General features: G+C 43.4%; 1 protein-coding gene across 1 annotated transcript in view; it reads left to right on the top strand.

Moving 5' to 3' along the window:
- The window catches only part of agrn (agrin), a 176805-nt gene extending 157954 nt beyond the window's left edge, over positions 1–18851 (top strand). The window contains exons 28-36 of the mRNA XM_083675577.1: positions 1136–1226; positions 1627–1791; positions 2027–2138; positions 5540–5656; positions 6995–7178; positions 7592–7679; positions 13084–13308; positions 14552–14655; positions 16235–18851. Of these exons, the coding sequence (XP_083531703.1) occupies positions 1136–1226; positions 1627–1791; positions 2027–2138; positions 5540–5656; positions 6995–7178; positions 7592–7679; positions 13084–13308; positions 14552–14655; positions 16235–16395 (1247 nt within the window). The 3' untranslated portion in view covers positions 16396–18851. The remainder of the gene's footprint in view (positions 1–1135; positions 1227–1626; positions 1792–2026; positions 2139–5539; positions 5657–6994; positions 7179–7591; positions 7680–13083; positions 13309–14551; positions 14656–16234) is intronic.
- Positions 18852–19079: the final 228 nt, after the last annotated feature.

The raw sequence follows: 19079 nt of genomic DNA, 5'->3' as shown, positions 1-19079 counted from the left end.
AATGGGAAAGTCAGTCAGGCCCGGTATCTGTCTCAGACAGGATCTCTCCGATAAGACATCACTGGGTACGTTTTAAGGGCTGACCTGGGAGCAGTTAAAGACAGGTGCCTGAGTGCCCGCTCAAGGGAAGCCTGGGGAGGAATAGTTTGTGTGCCCCCCTCGTTGCAGACTGTGGTCTCCAACTCATCTGCACAGAGCAGCTACACTAACTCTCTGTACGATTTGCTCACCAAGTGGTTTTCTCAGGGGTGTGCTGCAATAGTATTGAATGGCCTACTTTCCATGTTGCCTTTACCTCGTGATAGCTAGGACTTCATTGGTGAAAACAATATAGCAGAGAGTTATCCAGTCCTCCACTCATCAGTGGAAGTTTTTACATCAATGTCTTACATATACTAGCTAACTTGCTTGGTACAAATACTAAGTACTGTATGTGTGTGAGTGTGTGTTTGTGTCTTAATGCACTTGTGTGCATGGTTGTGTGTGCTTTTGTGTGAGATTTATTTTTGTGTGTGTGAGAATGAGTGTGTGTTTAGCTTTAAGGACCGACGGCCTCTCACTCACCCCTATACAAACTGGCACAGTTCAGAGGAGCTCCTTATTATGACAGGGGTTGGACTGCACACTTCCTTGTGTCTTTTCTATTTTCCTTCCTTTCCTCTCCTGTACAATGGCTAATTAGCTTTTTCATCTCTGTCTGCCTTCCCCACCCTGACTCAGCTTTGCTAATCCCAGCTAATTACCAATGCCAGCATTCTCGCAGGCTAAAACGCCAGTGTCTGCAAACTGGGTGGGTGTCGAGTAGGCCACCATTGTTATCAGGAATGGGAACATCCCTCTGGGTTACACTTCACTGAATGCCCCCTGATTTTAGCCTGCACAATGCCGTCATAAAGATGCCATAATGCCTGTCGCGGTGAATCACGGCATCCAAAGACATGACATCCGGTAGAGACCTGTCATAGAACATGGAACCGTGAAATGATCCACCAAAATTGGTTGCTTTTCTCATTTGATGATTCCCAATGAAGTCATCAATCTCGTATGGTTCCATTTCAAAATTCTTCGAATGGACAGATGTCTTTGTCATAAGTTAGAATAAAATGAACCATGCTATTCTGTCTTTGTTTTCCAGTGTCGGACAAGAAAGGGGCCTATATGCCATTCTTTAGTGGAGACTCGTACCTGGAGCTGAAGGGCTTGTATCTATATGGTCATGATCTCCAGTAAGTCCAATGCTCCTTTAATTTCACACACACAATTTATTCAAGTCGTTTTTTTGGTACTGAGAAATAGTAAATATCATGTAATGCCAGATCCTTAGCTGTGCCTCAGGCATAATTGGGTAGGCTGCAATAGAATAGAATAGCATATCCATATGAATATGAATATGAATATCATAGAATAGTTCAAGCCATCCTCCTGGCAGGAGATTCTTCAATCTCGGTACAGTCAGTTCAAACAGTACATACATTGGAATGGTGGAACACGAAGGGAAAAACTTGACACAAAAACTGACAATAAGACAAGCACAGCAGAAAAAACGGTTCATGGAAAGTTCAGGCTACATATATTTATGACTGCCTGTGTTGTTTGTTTACCGGTTTGTTGGTGTTTTGTCTGCAGCCAAAAGGTCAGCATGACTGTTGTTCTCATGGCCAACGACTCCAACGGAATGATCTTCTACAACGGGCAGAAGACTGACGGCAAAGGAGACTTCATCTCCCTCTCCCTCAACGACGGCATCCTGGAGTTCCGTTATGACCTGGGCAAGGGGCCCGCCGTAATCAGGTGGGCACACACCTGCACCCTGAAGCTGTGGCTGTAGTCTAAAACCCGCTAGATTTCTGGAGAACAATGTCTGGAACAATATTGTAGGGTCTAGAAGAAGACTATGTAGAACTCAACTATGTTGACCTGGCTGGGAGGGGATGTGTTGTTTTTTCCTGTTCCTGATCGCTCGTCTCTTATGTGTGTGTGCATTCTACACGTCTGTGTGTCAATGTGTGTATTCCTCTTCATGTAGGAGTAAGGAAAAGATCAAGATGAATGTGTGGAACACGGTGAATCTGGAGCGAGCCAATCGCAAAGGAGAGATCAACGTCAACGGAAAGGACCCAGTCAAGGGAGAGTCGCCGGTGAGAGAGAGAAACAGAGAGCTAGCATGCTAGGCTATCCAGCCTTGCTTGTGCTTTGCCTCCTGCTAGCATGCAAGGCAAAGGAGCCTTGCTCATGCTTAGCCTAGCCTGCGCTACTGTGTTTGTGTGTGTGTCACCGCATCACCACAACCTTAGCCCTGCATATTATTTCCTTGTAGGAGCTGTTGAGTCTACTTTAATAACTGTACTGTTACCAGTACACTAGTGGTTAGACACTAGAGCTGACTCAGCAAAACACTTATATTTCCTTTATTGAGGATATCCACAACCATATGCAGTACCAGGGTTGCTGTACCAGGGTTGTTCTTGAAAATATTCCACAATGCCCTGATAGCCGTCAAGGTGAGAAGTACACATGAGACGCAGAGGGCGAGTTTGACAAGCTGTCTCAGATTTGGCATTGCCTTGTTTCCTCTTTTTTATCTTAACCTCTCTGCTGAAGTCTGAGATAAATAGCTTTTGATCATTTCAAGTATATTTGTTGAACTCAGAAAGCAGAGCTTCCCCTATCGCCTGAATGTGCAGTATTTTATAAATGATTTATAATTCTATTTGACCCATTATTTCAACCCATCTCTGAAATATCTCGGCCGATGGACAGGTAAAATGACAGAAAGAAAAAAGAGAGTAATGACCCTCAAGTGCTTCAGCAATGTGACCACAGCAATAAAGCAAGTACACAGCCTCAAATGAAGGCAATCTATTAGTTTGATAAGCCTGCAATTTGTCCAATTATATTAAACAGTGTAATTCGTGATTAGGAACATGCACACCTTGTGAGCGTCGTCTCCGTATATCTCCTCCAAGACACACTGCTGTCTTCTTTTTTTCCATCCAATCCTCTGTATGGTAATTGTATTTCACTCCAGCAACAGAGGCAGAAAATCTTATTAAAGAGCAAGGGAAAGGGAGAGGGAGCAAGGGATGAACAGAGGCAAGATATGGAGCTCAATGGAGAGACCACATGCAAGATAGCTCCCAGCTACTTCTCTCCTACTCCTGCATTTACCATGAGGATGGAGTCACATAGAGAGAAGCCTGTCTTAAGTTAAACCTAGCATCTTAGCACATACAGATAGATTTGTACAATTATAAAGACAGAATGAGAATACTAGTGTGATCAACAGAGCAGTCAAAGAGATAGCATCTCGCCACGAATCCATGCATGCTTTTGCATATGATCAGCCATGAAAGGCCATGTGATTGTGGACAATGATCATATAGTGAATATTAATTTGGCTGTTACAGACATGCAATTTGAGCACAATTTCTCTTTTCATTTGTTTTGAGTGGCACTGTATGTTGTGCATTACCTTCGAGTTCTGTGTTGTATTTACTTGTTTTCATGTTTGTCTGTGTTTGTGTGCGTGCGTGCGTGCGTGCGTGCGTGCGTGCGTGCGTGTTCATGCACGCACTCGTGTGTTGCAGTGTGCATGTTTCTCTGTTCACCGGCGTCTGTTGTTCTCTCAATCTCCTGATAACCTTTTTTTTCCTCCTGTGTTCTTTTTTCTCTTACTGTGTGCTGTCTGGAAATAAGAAATCACGCAAGGTAATGAGAAGAGTCCCGTCACCCCTTAGACATATTTCATCTCCGAGTAGTTCACTTCTCATCCCCGCATTCTCCATACGACAGCATTAGGCCACAGAACCAAGAAGGACAAGGGCCTTTATCTGCACTGCCATTCCATACACAGTACTGGAGCAGACACATTGTTAAAGAACTCGGTTTGGCTTTCACCTCAGTCCATCTGCTGTGGAGGCGGAAGAAGGGATGGAGAGAGGGAAGGAAGGCGGGAGGGAGGCAGTTATCTTCCTGACTGCCATTGTTTTGCGCAACAATGAAGCGTCTTCATTAGTCTTGTGTGGGCAGGGATTTCTCGCCTATGCCGTGTGGCTGTCTGAAGCGTGTGAGAAAGAAAGAGAGAGGGAGAGAAGGAGAAGTGAGGTGCCAAGCCAAGCCGGGCTGTTCTTTTGTCATGTACTCTCTCTTGCATTGAGAAACTCTCTCCATATCATGAAGTCAGTCACTCACTCACTCACCCACTCACTCACCCTCCCATAACAACACACAACACTGGCATTCTCAGCCATTCCTACACCCATTCCATCAGACACACTGGCCCCTTAGCAGAGTTAGATAACTGTATATACTGTATATTTAGATGGATCATTGTACATTGTAAAGGAGGGAATGACCACATGTACAATTCAGTTGGGAAATATGACTCTTAGCATATATCTCAGTTTTCAACTATAAAGTGTAAGTTAGAGGTACTGTAGGACGATAGGGCCCACGTGTACTCTGCCCACTCAGCCGACTGGACTAAACGTGGCACCTACAGTACATGGCTGAGCCCAGCTTGGCACAGGTCTCCCAATCTCCTGAAGCCTGCTCAAGGTGCACACAGCCTCAGGTTTAGCCAAGCCCCACTAGCTGCCACGGTCCAAATCCCTGTCCCAAATAAAACAAGCAAACCCCATGCCAGCTCTCCACACAAACCATGTTTACTTGGCCCCTTCCATCATTTTTCCAGCAATTAACTGAGCCTTTTCCCTCCGGCAATTACTGCCCTACATAAAATAAAGATCCTTAATTCCTTCCCAAAGTAGTGGCCCTTCCTCTCAAGGAGAAGTAGGCTGTTGTCATAATTAAAGGTGATTTTCTTGTAGGTTGGTGGTGGAGGCCTGATTTTATGGTCATCCGCGGCACAAATTATTCGCCAATTAAAGCTTCCACCTCTCTCTGTGTTTGAAAGGTCGCTGGTAAAATCATCCATTCATTAGAGACTTTCATAAAATAAAAAAAAAGCCCATTCATATCGTTACTCCAACCACTCTTGGTTTCTCTTTGTAGCTTTTTTGTGTTTTGGGCAGATAAAGAATAATTTACTGCTCTCCGAGTGGCACAGAAATCAATTATGTTTTGTAATACTGTATATCAAGTGTATTGATGTGGTAAAGGAGGAAGTGCAGTTAAGTGAATGGTCCTACCTACGCAATGTCGGTAAAAATATATTTTGAAGGGAATCTTTATAATTCTGGCATAAGTTCAGTGTGTTAGAGTCTGTAAGGTTTTATCAAAAAACATATTGAATCAAAACCAGGAAACCTGCTACCCAGGACAAGACAATAAAAACATTCCTCTTGCACTGTGAGAAAGAATGCTTGTGGTAATTTTTCATTGAACAGTAAACACGTATCAATTCAATTAATCTAACTAGGCATTCTTTAATAATGTAAGGAGAATGAGATTTTCTCTTAGCGAAAAACACAGGCTTCTAGTTTTGATTGAATTCCATTGTAAGGTTCCTGAGAGTGGGTAAGATATGGTTCCTCAAGTGTTCTATAGGGTTCTAACCCCATGTATCTTTTCTCTCCAGAACCAACACACGGCTCTCAACCTGAAGGAGTCTCTCTATGTGGGTGGAGCTCCTGACTTCAGCCGGCTAGCGAGGGCCGCCTCGCTCAAAGATGGCTTCAAGGGTGCCATCCAGAAGGTGAGTTTGTCCACAATGCCTAGCATTGTACCTCTAGTTCAGGAGTAAGTTCTCCCAAAACTGAAACTACCAGAACGTTGTCAAATAATATCCACCTACTATATATATGGTTTCATCTCTACACTCTACTACAGTATGTGGATATATTTAATTCCTTGACTTACAATAGAGATGTGACACATTTAGAAGTGACACCATGTCATATCCACCTTGTCCATGGATTAATCTATCTCCACATGATTGAGTTACTGCCAATGAATAGTCACCTGGATACAAAATGGCCTGTCATAATGACTGAGTAACCCCAACCATTGTAAGGTCAGAGGTCACGTGGTTATGTGCAGCATCCTGTTAAGTAGGACGACGGCAGTTTAATGTACATACAGTATCAGTGGAAGTTAAAACCTCTCACTATTGCTGACAGTGGCTCCTTCTCCTCTGGGCAATGTACAGTGCCTTCAGAAAGTATTCAGACCCCTTCCCTTTTCAATTTTGTTGTGTTATATTTGTTGATGATATTTTTGCATTTTAGCTAATTTTAAGAGTGTCATAGCAAAGGGTCTGAATACTTATGTACATGAGGTATTTCTATATTTCAACTTTAATAAATGTACAGAAATTTCTAAAATCGTGTTTTCGCTTTGTCATTCTGGGGTATTGTGTGTGGATAGATGGCAAATTCTTTTAATTTAATCCATTTTAAATTGAGTCTATAACACAACAAAATGTGGAAAAAGTGAAGGGGTCTGAATACTTTCCGAAGGCACTGTATACTAATAATAGAATACACATTTGATGTCCCTCCATGTTTCTAATCTCAGATCTTCCCTAGCAACTTTCCAGTTTTTCTCCCTCTCAGCAAAGCTTGTCTTTGGTCGCCAAAAATAGCCATCCAACAAAGGCAGAATGTTACCGCTAGCGTCAACTTGTCATTAGCTTTCTGTCACAAACCTTCCCTCGACAGTTCGAAGTAAATCAAAACTTAAATCTGAAATATATTTTACCAGCTCTACACTTTATCAAACACTGACTGGAAACGGAACAGTACATATATTATGAGTCTGCTGTATAATACAGTATGTGCTGGATGTATGATATTTTCTTGTGGCATGTACAGTATGATGTATATATGCACATCATTGTGTGTATGTACTACACTGTGCACAATGGCTACTGCTCTTCTGATGTGTCTTATCACATTATGTTCACATTATAACTCTTTATAACAAGTATGCCATAAATATGCATGTCCCGGGCAAGTCAGGAAAAACTCATGGCCCTACCTACTGCACCTATGTCAGGTCTTAGTTCCTCTCTGCTTTGTCTCTCCCCCCCCAGATCACCCTGATGGGCACTCCCATCCTGAGGCAGGAGAATGCGCTGCACTCCAGCGACATGGCCATGTTCGAGGGACACCCCTGCTCCCGGGAGCCCTGTCACAACGGGGGCCGCTGCAACCCCCTCCTGGAGAACTACGAGTGTGTGTGCCTCCATGGCTTCACTGGCACACACTGTCAAAATAGTGAGTCTGCCCGGGTTCAGTACTCTCACTTCTCTACTGTTTCACGATAAACACACGGGCCAAGTGGTTGTAAAAGTGATTAAATGTGTATGTCACGGTAATATTTAGTATGTCATGCTCGTCTTAGAATGTTTATGTATGCCCTTTGAAGAAAAGAGTTACCTCTCTCTTTCATCATTCTCTCACACACACACACACACACACACACACACACACACACACACACACACACACACACACACCTCCAACCTCATTAACCTTGCCTGTATGCCCTGCTCCCTTTTGCTTTAATTAAAATCACCAGCACATTAGTGCCTCTAATTAATCACAATTCATTGCCTTTTGACTCTAATGGAAAAGCCTTGTTTCCTATTGATTCATGTGATCTCATCTGCCTTTCCTCTTGTCCGCAGCCATCTTCGAGAAGTCTGCCGGGGAGACAGAGTCCATCGCCTTTGACGGCCGGACGTTCATCGAGTACCACAACGCGGTCACCAAGAGGTAAGGAAGAAGCCATCTTGCCCTAATGGCCTTCAATGCTAACCGGTATTAACGAAATGGCCCACTCCCCTCTCTATATTCTCTTTCAATAACTGGCAATGACAGGGTTGATTATTACTGGCCCATTTGGGCTTCGGAGTGCGTCAGCCGTAAGCTAATAGCTCGACCACTACCCCCGGCTGTCTCTGGTCTTGACTGAATTTCTCTAATTAGCGATGCGCCTACAATTACAGCTCTGCCATGAGCGCCTCTTGCTCGCTGTGTGGCACAGTGGACTGGGCTGATGAACTAACACACACACTCATAGAGGAAGAACCCCCCCACACACACATACATACTATGAGACAAAATGCACTTACACTGCACTTTCAAAATGTACTTTACACTGAAAGGCTTACACATACATTTACACATTCATACCGCTACATCCTCTGATAAAAATGGGTTTAATTTAAGCCTCTCTTGGATTTGCGTGTGACTATGCCACCTCAAAAAAGGAGTCAAAACACCCTATAACAGGAAAAGCTGAATGATGTAAGTGTTAATGCTTTCTGTATCGGGTTTGAAAGAGAGAAAACTGTATCCCTTCAGGCGGCCGGTGATGCATTTATCCTCTTCCATCCATCTACAGCACTGGCATCCATGCCCGCAGGTTGGCATGAATTAAATGTTTGTGATGAACCTGAAAAGACATCAAATATACGGCTCCTCATTCAGATCTGTGACAACTCTTCACACAACATCCTTAGGTGTGGAAATGTGAGAGTCAGTCAGTGAATCCATCATGACACACACACACATGCACACACACACACACACACACACACACACACACACAAACACAGTGGAAATCCCCCAAAGAAACTATTTTCAGATCTGTGTGTATTCTGTGTGTATCTTTGCTGTTGTCCTCGTGTTTAGGCTGTCAGATGCCTGTGCTGCCGTCTGTCTGTCCACTTCTGTCTCTTGTCTGTTTGTCTGTCTGTCTGTCTCATATAAGTGTTCCTTGTTGTCTTTCCTCTGCACTCAAGCCAACTGACCAATGAGATTCCGGAGTAAGTAGAATAAAACAGTCCTGGGAGTCCCCAGGTTAAATCAAAGCCAAACTAACAATGACAATAGATACATCTTGATACTTAACCCAAAGTAGAAATTCTATTTTCAGTTTTCCTATCTCATTTTCATCTATGCCTACACAGATAGAGTATCTATAATTAATATGTAAATACAGGATGTTTTTAAATTCAAAACTCCATGCTCATATTTTATTTTAAGTGAGAACATATTGCTGATTTTGTTCTAAGCCTCATAAGAGCCATCACAATCTGGTCTAAATAAGCGCATGACTGCATGTTTGAAGAGCATTTTGTTCGTGACCCAAAGAAACAGTATGTGAATATACAAGAAGGTGCTATACTGTATGCATGGTTGTAGCCACGTCCACTATAAAATAAATATCTGCGCACCTTATAGTATTAACGGTGATGTTGAACTGAATGAGAACCCTCTTTAACTGCAAGAATATGTACACAATTCCCCTTTGCCCAGTTTTGCTGCCAGTCCTGCATCGGTTTTTCACTGCCCCTCTAGGCAAACCCTTAATTCGTATTTCCTTATTAAGTTTCCTCTTCACTGTCATTAGCTCGGTAAGTAAGCTCTTAAAAACCCCACGAAGCAGAGACGCTGGATTAAGCTTGAATCAGGCTGAGCAGATTCAGCTGAGAATCCCCATACTTGAGCCCTGTCATTTTGTTTTTTGTCAAGTCTCTAAACGTAATTGTGAATAATTATCGAGTCTGCAGCAGAGATGGGGGATCGACATGTTAATCAAGGATTTGTCTCCCTTCGGAAAAAAAGCCTTCAAAGTGAGATGTCTTGGAGGTCCAGACTTAACTATGTGGCTGCAGCCATCAATCTCAGTTAGGGGGGACAATGGGTCCTTCGAGCTGGACAGGCTAGCCAGAGTTTAATAGGTGTCACATTCTGTATGAGCAAGAGGCGCGATTAGAGCGAATATAGGCATACGAGAGCTGGTCAGACAGCCCAAGCTGAACGAGTGGCATCGATTTGTTTTTGAACAGGAATTAATGAATTCCTCAGAGGACATTATAAAACATAGAATGCCGCTTCCAGCGCTCGCCCTGGGCTAATGTTTCTGTTACTATTTACAGCAGCCCAAATCAGTCTTCATTCCTCTCCCTCCCCAGTTCTGAAACCATGGGTTGATTCACTCACATACCATTATTTGAGTGACCAATCATATATGTCCATGTCTCGTAATGCAATATTTGACCCCATTTTAGTAAATTAACCAATTTCTTTTCATTGATTGCTTCCTTCTCTCAATGAAGCTCATAATTGCCTCTGCACACACACACACACTCACTTGCACCTTACAGTCATCAAAATACACACACACACACATACAGACACTGGCACACACACATACACAGCCATGAACCTCACAGCCATCAAAGTAGTGCTGTATAGTCGACCAATCCTGTCCTAAGGACATTTATCGGACACTGACTTCAAGTGCCCTTACATCCAGTTGTTCCCAATGGTCCTGTGCTATTCCTCTGAGGACTTCATTGTGTGCTTCGCTGCTCCCGGTGTGATCACAGTGGAGCTGCATTTGATCTATGATCACAGGGAAGCCCATTTGCAGCTCTGGAGCAAAAAGAAAAACAGATGCTTTTACAGCTTTAGAGCAGAAGTTGTTCCATTCGTCATGGCTCCCTTTTCTAAAGCTCCAGTCTATGAAGGGGCGATTTACCCAATACACACCCTATAAGGGTCGTGGCCATCCTTCCACACCCTTGCGCTTATTGCATGCCCTTCACTCTCTCCCCTGCTCCTTAAAGTCCTGAGTCCCTGGAGAACCCGTCTGACCAGAGGTGAGTGTTCCCGAGCCTTGGCCAACTCTTTACGCTAGCATGCTGCCTCCCCACCCCCCCCCCCCCCCCTCCCCTACTCTACCCACAGCCTAACCTCTCACAACCCAGGTGCCCAATAGAAATAGCATTGGAGGGCCCTGCTACTCAGTATGCTGGGCTCCTATAGCTTTGGACGGTGCCTATACTCAGTAGGCCTATTCTTGCCCCAATAAAGAGCTTAAGCAAGCAACCCACAATCTAACATCCAGGACCCCATTGAGACAGTGTTGCTCTGTTCTACCATCATTAGTACAACCAGAGAAAGAACTATCTAGTCTTGCAGTCTCTATGCAATGGATGTTGTCCATGAAAGCCTAGCAGTGCTCTATTTACTACTGCCACCTAGAGGTGATCAGGTGCAAAGTACGTCAAAGTACGTCTGAGTTAATAATAATATAATATATGCCATTTTAGCTTTTATCCAAAGCGACTTACATTGCAGTGAGTGCATACATTTATCAGTATATATGGTCCCAGCGGGAATCAAACCCACAACCCATGCTCTACCAACTGAGCCACAGAGGACCGCAGAGTTCATCCACCTTACATAAGGATTAAATGATGTTAGATGCAGAATGAAACTCCACTATTATACAACAACTCCTCCCCAAGCAAGCCACCTTGATGGTACAGAGGGCAACTAATATCTGCTGTCACACACAGTTTATCTTCTCCTTCCTTTAAATACCACAGACTTTCTTTTTATCACTAATGACCTTGACCTTATTCTTGACAAGCCACCCTGATGGTGATTTATTTTGGGGCACTGTGATGGTGAGATCAGAGGAAAGAGTCTAGTATGCAGAATTTGTGTTGCTTCCACTGGGCTGGTGTATCCAAATAATTTGTATCACACTCACTCAAAATGTATCAATGGTGTTCATGTGGGCTTCTGTGAATTGAATTGGTAATTTCAAGCACTATTAGACATGAAAGATTCTTCTTGTAGAAATCTCACACCCTATGGGGACAGCTTCGAAAAAGACACGTTTTGAATACTTGAATACTGTATGTGTCAACTCCAGTGTCGGCCATACAGTACCTAAGTAAGATCTCACATTAAGTAGCTTACCATTAAATACACATAGAATACAGTGAAACATCCTGCAGTTATCTCCTGATTTTGTTAGCAATAGCAACATCGGCTAGCCTTAGGAGAAGGTAGCGTACAGACAGGTAGCGTAGTCGACAGCTTCTCTCTCCTGTCCTGTGTTTTGTGCCCCCTATACTCACATGAGCCTGTCTGTTTTGCTGTGCTGACTGGTGTCCTGTCATGTCTGTCTCGTGTGATCTGTGACTTGTGTCCTGTGTTGCGTGTTTTTGTCTCGTCTGTCCTATTTGCTATTTGTTCTGTGTGTGCTCGTGTTTGTCTCTGTTTTTACGGTTATTTTGAAAACTGCTCTAGCACTTCATCCTCGGTGACACACACACACACAGACACACACACACACACACACACACACACACACACACACACACACAAAAAGGTATGATTCTCTTGATATTCATTTCTTGAGGGGAACATCAGAGAACAAAGGAACTATTATTTAAAAATAGCATCCCTGTAGGAGTGTTTGAGCTCTATGTCTAATGGAGCTGTGTGTGTGTGTGTGTGTGTGTGTGTGTGTGTGTGTGTGTGTGTGTGTGTGTGTGTGTGTGTGTGTGTGTGTGTGTGTTCATGAGTAAATTTGTCTTTGTGTGTGTGTCTGCTCCCTGAGCAGACATCTGTGTCAGTGACACGCAGCGCTCCCTGTAGGATTGGTAGATGTCCCAGAGTCTCCACCCTCCTCTCCCCCCCAGCTCACAGTTTCCCTGCCTCCCCCGAAGCGCAGGCAGTCCAGAGAGTTGAGATCAGACAGCAACTCCCAACACATCCTGCATCCTGCCGCGTTCCCTCCTTCCACCACCACCACCACACAGGAAGAGCACACAACAGCACACGCATGCACACACACACACACCTGCCCAGGAGAGAGACACTGTTGAAGCATTATAGCTGAGCAGCCTCTGCCCCAAACTTGGGCTGTGTTCCCATACTCTTCAAAATATCACCCCCTCCTTGGCTTCTTTGGTTACACTTTTGTGGCCAGAAGTTTTTCCTCATCACATCACCTGGTAAGGAAAAACCAAACAGACACCAAATGAAGACAAATAGATGGATGCTAGGGGGAGGAGTTACATTCAGAGGGAGGCATCCCATTATAGGTTACCACTGACCAGGGTGAAGCATGGTCAGTGGTCAGGTTGAGCCTTGTTCCAACTCTCTGTTACCCCTCTCTTAAGCCCAACCACAACAACCAACGTCAGAAGCCACTTCTGTGCCTTCATCCATCCAGCCAGTGTGGGAGTGACTGAGGGGTGATTTGATCATGAACTGACAATTGACACAGGTCACTCCAACTCTCTGACATAACTATCCCTACACCACTGGCATCGCAATGTTAACATCTCTTGTCTGTCCCTGGCAGCGAGAAGGCCCTGCTGGTGAACAAGTTTGAGCTGAGCATCAGGACGGAGGCCACTCAGGGCCTGGTGCTCTGGAGCGGCAAGGGTGTCGAGCGCTCGGACTACATCGCCCTGGCCATAGTGGACGGCCGCCTCCAGATGACCTATGACCTGGGCTCCAAGCCCGTGGTGCTGCGCTCCTCGGTGCGCGTGGACACCGACCGCTGGATCCGCATCAAGGCCAGCAGGTAGGCTCAGAACACGTCACGACCGTGAAAGAGACTGGTGGGTCACGTAGGGTTTGTCCTCAGACTTGTGGATAACCAATACAGACAGATGACTATAAAAAAAAATACAAATAAAATGGGGATTATAAATCACAGAGGATAAAACAGTTAAGCTGTACAATTATTTCCACTTATTTACATTAGGCTTTTTAAAGTGGAATGGTCTACCTATGGACTTTTTGTTTAAGGACACATAACCATATACACTCACAGAGCACTTTATTAGGAATACTATACTAATACTGGGTAGGGCCTCCCTTTGCTCTCAAAACAGCCTCAATTCTTCGTGGCATTGATTCCACAAGATGTTGGAAACATTCCTTTGAGATTCTGGTCCATGATGACATGAGTGCATCACGCAATTCCTGCAGATTTTTCAGGTGCACTTTCAAGCTGTGAATCTCCCGTTCTACCACATACAAAGAACAAAGGTGTTCTATTGGATTCAGATCCTGTGACTGGGAAGGCCACTGAAGAACACTGAACTCATTGTCATGTTCATTAAACCAGTTTGAGACGACTTTTGCTTTGTGACACGGTGCATTATCATGCTGGAAGTAACCATTAGAAGATGGGTAAATTGTGGCCATGAAGGGATGCACATGGTCAGTAACAATACTCAAATAGGCTGTGGCATTCAAGCGACGATTGATTGGTATTAACAGAGTGTGCCAGGAAAACATTCCCCACACCATTACACCACCTCCACCATGAGAAGATGTACCGGTGTTCCTAGTAAAGTGCTCAGTGAGTGTTTAGTGATGACAAAATGGATGTTGAAAGTCATAAAATGTTTAATATAGCTGTACCAAGAGATGTTTGTGGTTTTGTTATCCTCACCTCAATTTCAATTTGCTCGTTAGCCTTGGGTTACAGTAGCTTTCAAGCCACTGCATGTATGTGTAGGGTTATCTATTATAAATGGTGCTTCTGACGTCTGTTAGGCTGTAAACACATTAAGAGTGCAACCCATGTCTTCCTGTTATGCAACCTCACCGTCATCAGCAGAGTGAAGACTTGGAATGCATGAAAGTTGGACTCTGCAGTTGAAAATGAACTTGACAGTGATGTATCAAAGGAGGATGTTAACCAATTGTTCTCTATCTCTCTGTGTATCTCTCTCTCTCTGTCTGTCTGCATGTCTCTCTCTGTCGGTCTGTCTCTCCCCCCTCCCTCTCTCTCTCTCTCTCTCTCTCTCTTTCAGAGCACTTAGGGACGGCTCTCTCCAGGTGGGTAACGAGGCGGCGGTCACAGGGTCGTCGCCCCTGGCAGCCACTCAGCTGGACACAGACGGAGCCCTCTGGTTAGGTAGGCCTATAAACTGATCCTGTTTACCAACTGTCGCACACGCACGCACACACACACACACACACACACACACACACACACACATACAGTACTCACTCACAGACTCACACAAGTGCACTCCACTTCTCTCTGTCGTCTACACACTAATGATGTTGTTTTTAGAAGTGAGGAAATACTGATTATATCCGGACAATCATCATCTTGTTGCTTTATTTAAAGGACGTGGACTAGTGACTGAAGTATCCCTGAACAACATTAATGGTTACATTGAAATGTTGCATAGTAGGCTACATTTCCTACATATGCCAACAGGAAGCAATGAACTCTGTGGCATTGCAGTGGATCTGTGGCATTGCAGAGAGCTCCCTAGCATGAATAAACAGATGACTGTTTGAAAACATTTCCAACTCTATTCAGGTATTGACTTGACAAACGAAAGGCTATCTGACTAGATCAAAATATCTCTGCTCTCCGGTATTTGAAACGATCAAAGTCGGCCTGTTATCTTTTGAGTTCAATTTGGCTTGAACTTCACTCAGAAAATTGCTTTTGAAAGAACTAGAATGGATAAACCATGGAAATGGCATTGATGGAAAAAAAAGTCAGTCCTTGAATAGGGCTCAAGCAAGGTGATGGGAAGGTGTGTGTTTGACCAAGCCGTGCCAGCCACAGTGACACCTGACACACACACACACACACACACACACACACACACACACACACAGACACACAGTTTGGTGGAGGAACAGGTGCTGAGCATGCCCTAGAGCTAGAATACATTATCCTCAGGCAGTGCTCACATCCAAAGTCTCTTTCCTTTAAATCCCCCTCTTTCAGTGCTCATCATTTATTCATCTGTAACTCGCATGAAATTAGCCCTGTCAATCCCTGATTCTGAGGCACGCAATCCGATTAAAGGGGACAGGGAGAGGGGGAAAAGAGCTTGGTGGGGAGATGAACTCTCTGCACGCCGGATTAAACAAGCCAAAAGGCAGGAGAGAGGGAGAGAGTGAATGAGAGAAGAAGATTGTGTGTTTGAGAAACAACAAGAGAGAAAGAGGAGGAGGGACAGAGGGCGTGAAATTGTGTGGGTGAAAATTGTGTGTGTATGTGTCAGAGAGAGAGAGAGAGAGAGAGAGAGAGTGTGAGAGAGAAAGAGATTGTGTTGAAAGAGTATGTGCGTATGTGTGTGTGAGAGAGACTGCAACACAGTTGAAGTATTATAAGGCAGGTAGGGCTCCCCCTGGAGGGAAGGCGACAACTTTCACACTGACTGTGCCAGAGCAGGTCTCCAGGGAGGACAACCCGTTTGATGTGCTCACCTGTTCATGAAGGCTACACGAGTCTCTCCCTGTTCATCTGCTAGTGTCAACACCCCACACATCAGAAGGCACAGCACTCTACAGCAGTCGAATTGGCAGACCCTATCCCTGTGTGTGTGTGTGTGTGTGTGTGTGTGTGTGTGTGTGTGTGTGTGTGTGTGTGTGTGTGTGTGTGTGTGTGTCCTACTGTAATCTCCACTATTTGTCATCCTCTCCACACATTCTAACGCCCTCTCTCCCTCCTCTTCTCTCTCCAGGTGGCTTGGAGGAGTTGGCGGTAGCCCGTCGTCTGCCCAAGGCCTACAGCACGGGCTTCGTGGGCTGTGTAAAGGACGTGTTAGTGGATGGCGTGGAGCTCCACCTGGTGGAGGACGCCTTAAACAGCCCCAAAATATTACACTGTTCCGCCGCCAAATAGCCTGGCAACAAAAACGACTCCCTCCATACGCCATGTCTACTGCTGTAATTATTTTCTATTTTTGTATACTTTTCATCGCTTTTTATATTGGAAAAAAAGAATACATTGTTAAAAATGTTTTGTTTTGTTTTATATATTTTTGTTTTTTGTTTTTATCTGCGCCTCCTCCGTTCATAATCTACCGTCCCTCCTCCTTAAACACAGGTGTACCTATACGTTTGTGGTGTCGCGAGACAAGTGAAAAATACTTATTATGTATGTTTTGTTGTTCTAAAACAAACGCAAACAAAACCCCTCCTCGCTCATTACTTGAACACTGGTGAACCGCATTGGTGCTCTCTATTATTGCCTTGTCTTGGTGCCATATCCATCATTCACACATTCACCCAGCACGGCCTACATACAACACATTCCCCTGTGAGAGGCATATGCAGTTCAGAAATACTGCAGTCAACTGGTCTCAAAGAGCAGAGCTGCTGTAGAACCATCTGCTTGTTCTTGACAGGACACAGGATTTTTTGTGATTTCAATATTATATGAATCACAACTGAGTCTTACTTTTAGTTTTTTTAAATTGCCTCACTTCTATCACATAGCCAGAAAGACAAAGTGCCCTGCATTCCAGATCAACTTACATATCATCATCCACATGCATCAATCAAATTAAATAATTTACATAATAAATGTAATAAATATAGAGTATATAAATACCTGAGACTGTGAATATGTAAGATTGGTTCTCTTGGAGAATTGTGCTTCTCATGTATTGTGCGTTCTATTTTACAATCAGTAAATGAACTAATGACCACTAGTTGCATGCAGTCCTGCAGTGTTATTTGTTTGATTTTGTTTTAATTTCTCTGGATCTTTCAGTTTCCAAGGCTAACATGTCACTGTTCAAGTGGATGAACATGTCAGTTGACATACCTTGTATTTACAAAATGGTTAAAATATTTTCACTTGTCTGATTTCACACAGCTACTGAGCTAGGAGAACTATTACATTTTTGGGGTCTTTTTGAGCATTCTTTTTTATATATTGGAGCAGTTGGTTTTGCTGGACTTGGAGTGGTGCAAAAGTTGTTACCACAACTGACCTTATGGAGGCGCTGTAAGCACAGGCTGAAGACTAGAGAGACTAGAGGAAGAGAGATCATGCCAATGGAAGTCATTATTGAACCCTGAAACTTTCAGTCCTGGAATGTTCAGTCATCATTGATATTCTTCTAACTTCAAAACTTGAAGTCCATTTCTTTTCAAATTTGTATGAAAACTAGGCAATATCCTTGCATTGAATGAGAATTATCTCTTGCTGTTGAAAAAGGGATAATGTGATAATATGTGACATTTGAACCTTAAACAGCAGCAAAATGAAAAATAAAATATTATAGCAAATGCAAGTAGATGTAATCATGCATGGGTTTGTCAAGATGAATTCTGTAACATTTGAAAAACTGATGCAATGCAAAAGTTTTCTTCTGCTGAACTACAGTAGCCTAAGCTGCAATGACTGACTTAAAAACACTTTGTTTTGATATATAGGATACTTGGCAATATTATAAGACAATACATGCTTGTTCGTGGTTGAGTATCAATGGTATTGTAATCATTTCTTTTAAGTTCTTTATTATTTTCCCTCCTAAAACAAAACGCCACCATTTTGTACAGCCCTGCCATTTTTAAGTGTAAATTTAGCAATGTGTAACTGTGGAGGTTATGTTTTTAGTACTATACACTGGAACCAAGTCTGAATTGTCTATTCACTACACATATGATTCTTATGTCAATGGGGAGGGATTGGGGAGGGCAAGAGCATTTAAGGATATGGCTTGGCTATAATCGAGTGTAATCTGAGACCAGGAACCCTTTTTTGTGTGTGTACATGAGATATACCAGTGCTGCACACCATGCAGTCAATGAACAGTTTCAAATGACCAAGGTTTCCATGTTGTCATTTGACTGTTGAATTGGAATGATGTGAGATAAGCACTCTGAAGATATATTCCATGGGCTCAAGAGTAAGACAGACACAATCTATTGTTGGGGTGAAAGCTGTCTATGAATTGCCTTAAAACAGGTCACTGCACACCGGTGGCAGAGTTGTCATCCATACTGTTCTGTGCTCTTACTTTAACCAGTATATTAGCCTCATCCCCATAAATGTAAATTAATACATAATAATGATAATTATATTAATAATGCAAAATCCCAGATGGGGCCTCAAAAACGACTCCTCTCTGGCTTTTTACAAATATACTATTTACTGTTTTGAATCTATTTTCTGTTCCCTATTTATGTCTTCATGTGGATTATCCGCCTGGCCTCTGTAAACTACTGTTTTGATTGAAAACCTCCTGAAAGGGGCAGTGCACCGAGTAAGTGTGGCATGACCTGACCATTACTAACTTTATTACCTTTGTCTTGTGTTCCTACCACCATGAAATAAAGTGTCAAAGAAATGGACCTGACTCTGTCACCTGCCTCAGTGGAATTCATCACCTCTCTTACAAACTCACAAAGGCCGTAGCGGAATGGGACTAAGAACTATTTTATCAAAAGCAAGGCATAACAACATAACACCAATATAAGTAATACTTAGTGTATCCGTGCTCACTGTATGCCAATAACCACATCTACTTCATTCAAGCATATTAACATATTAGACATTTCTCATGATACTTTGAT

This window comes from Argentina silus (assembly GCF_951799395.1).
Source record: "Argentina silus genome assembly, chromosome: 8".
Taxonomy (NCBI): domain Eukaryota; kingdom Metazoa; phylum Chordata; class Actinopteri; order Argentiniformes; family Argentinidae; genus Argentina; species Argentina silus.
Note: the sequence above shows the minus strand (reverse complement) of the source record. Positions and strands in the feature narration are given on the sequence as shown.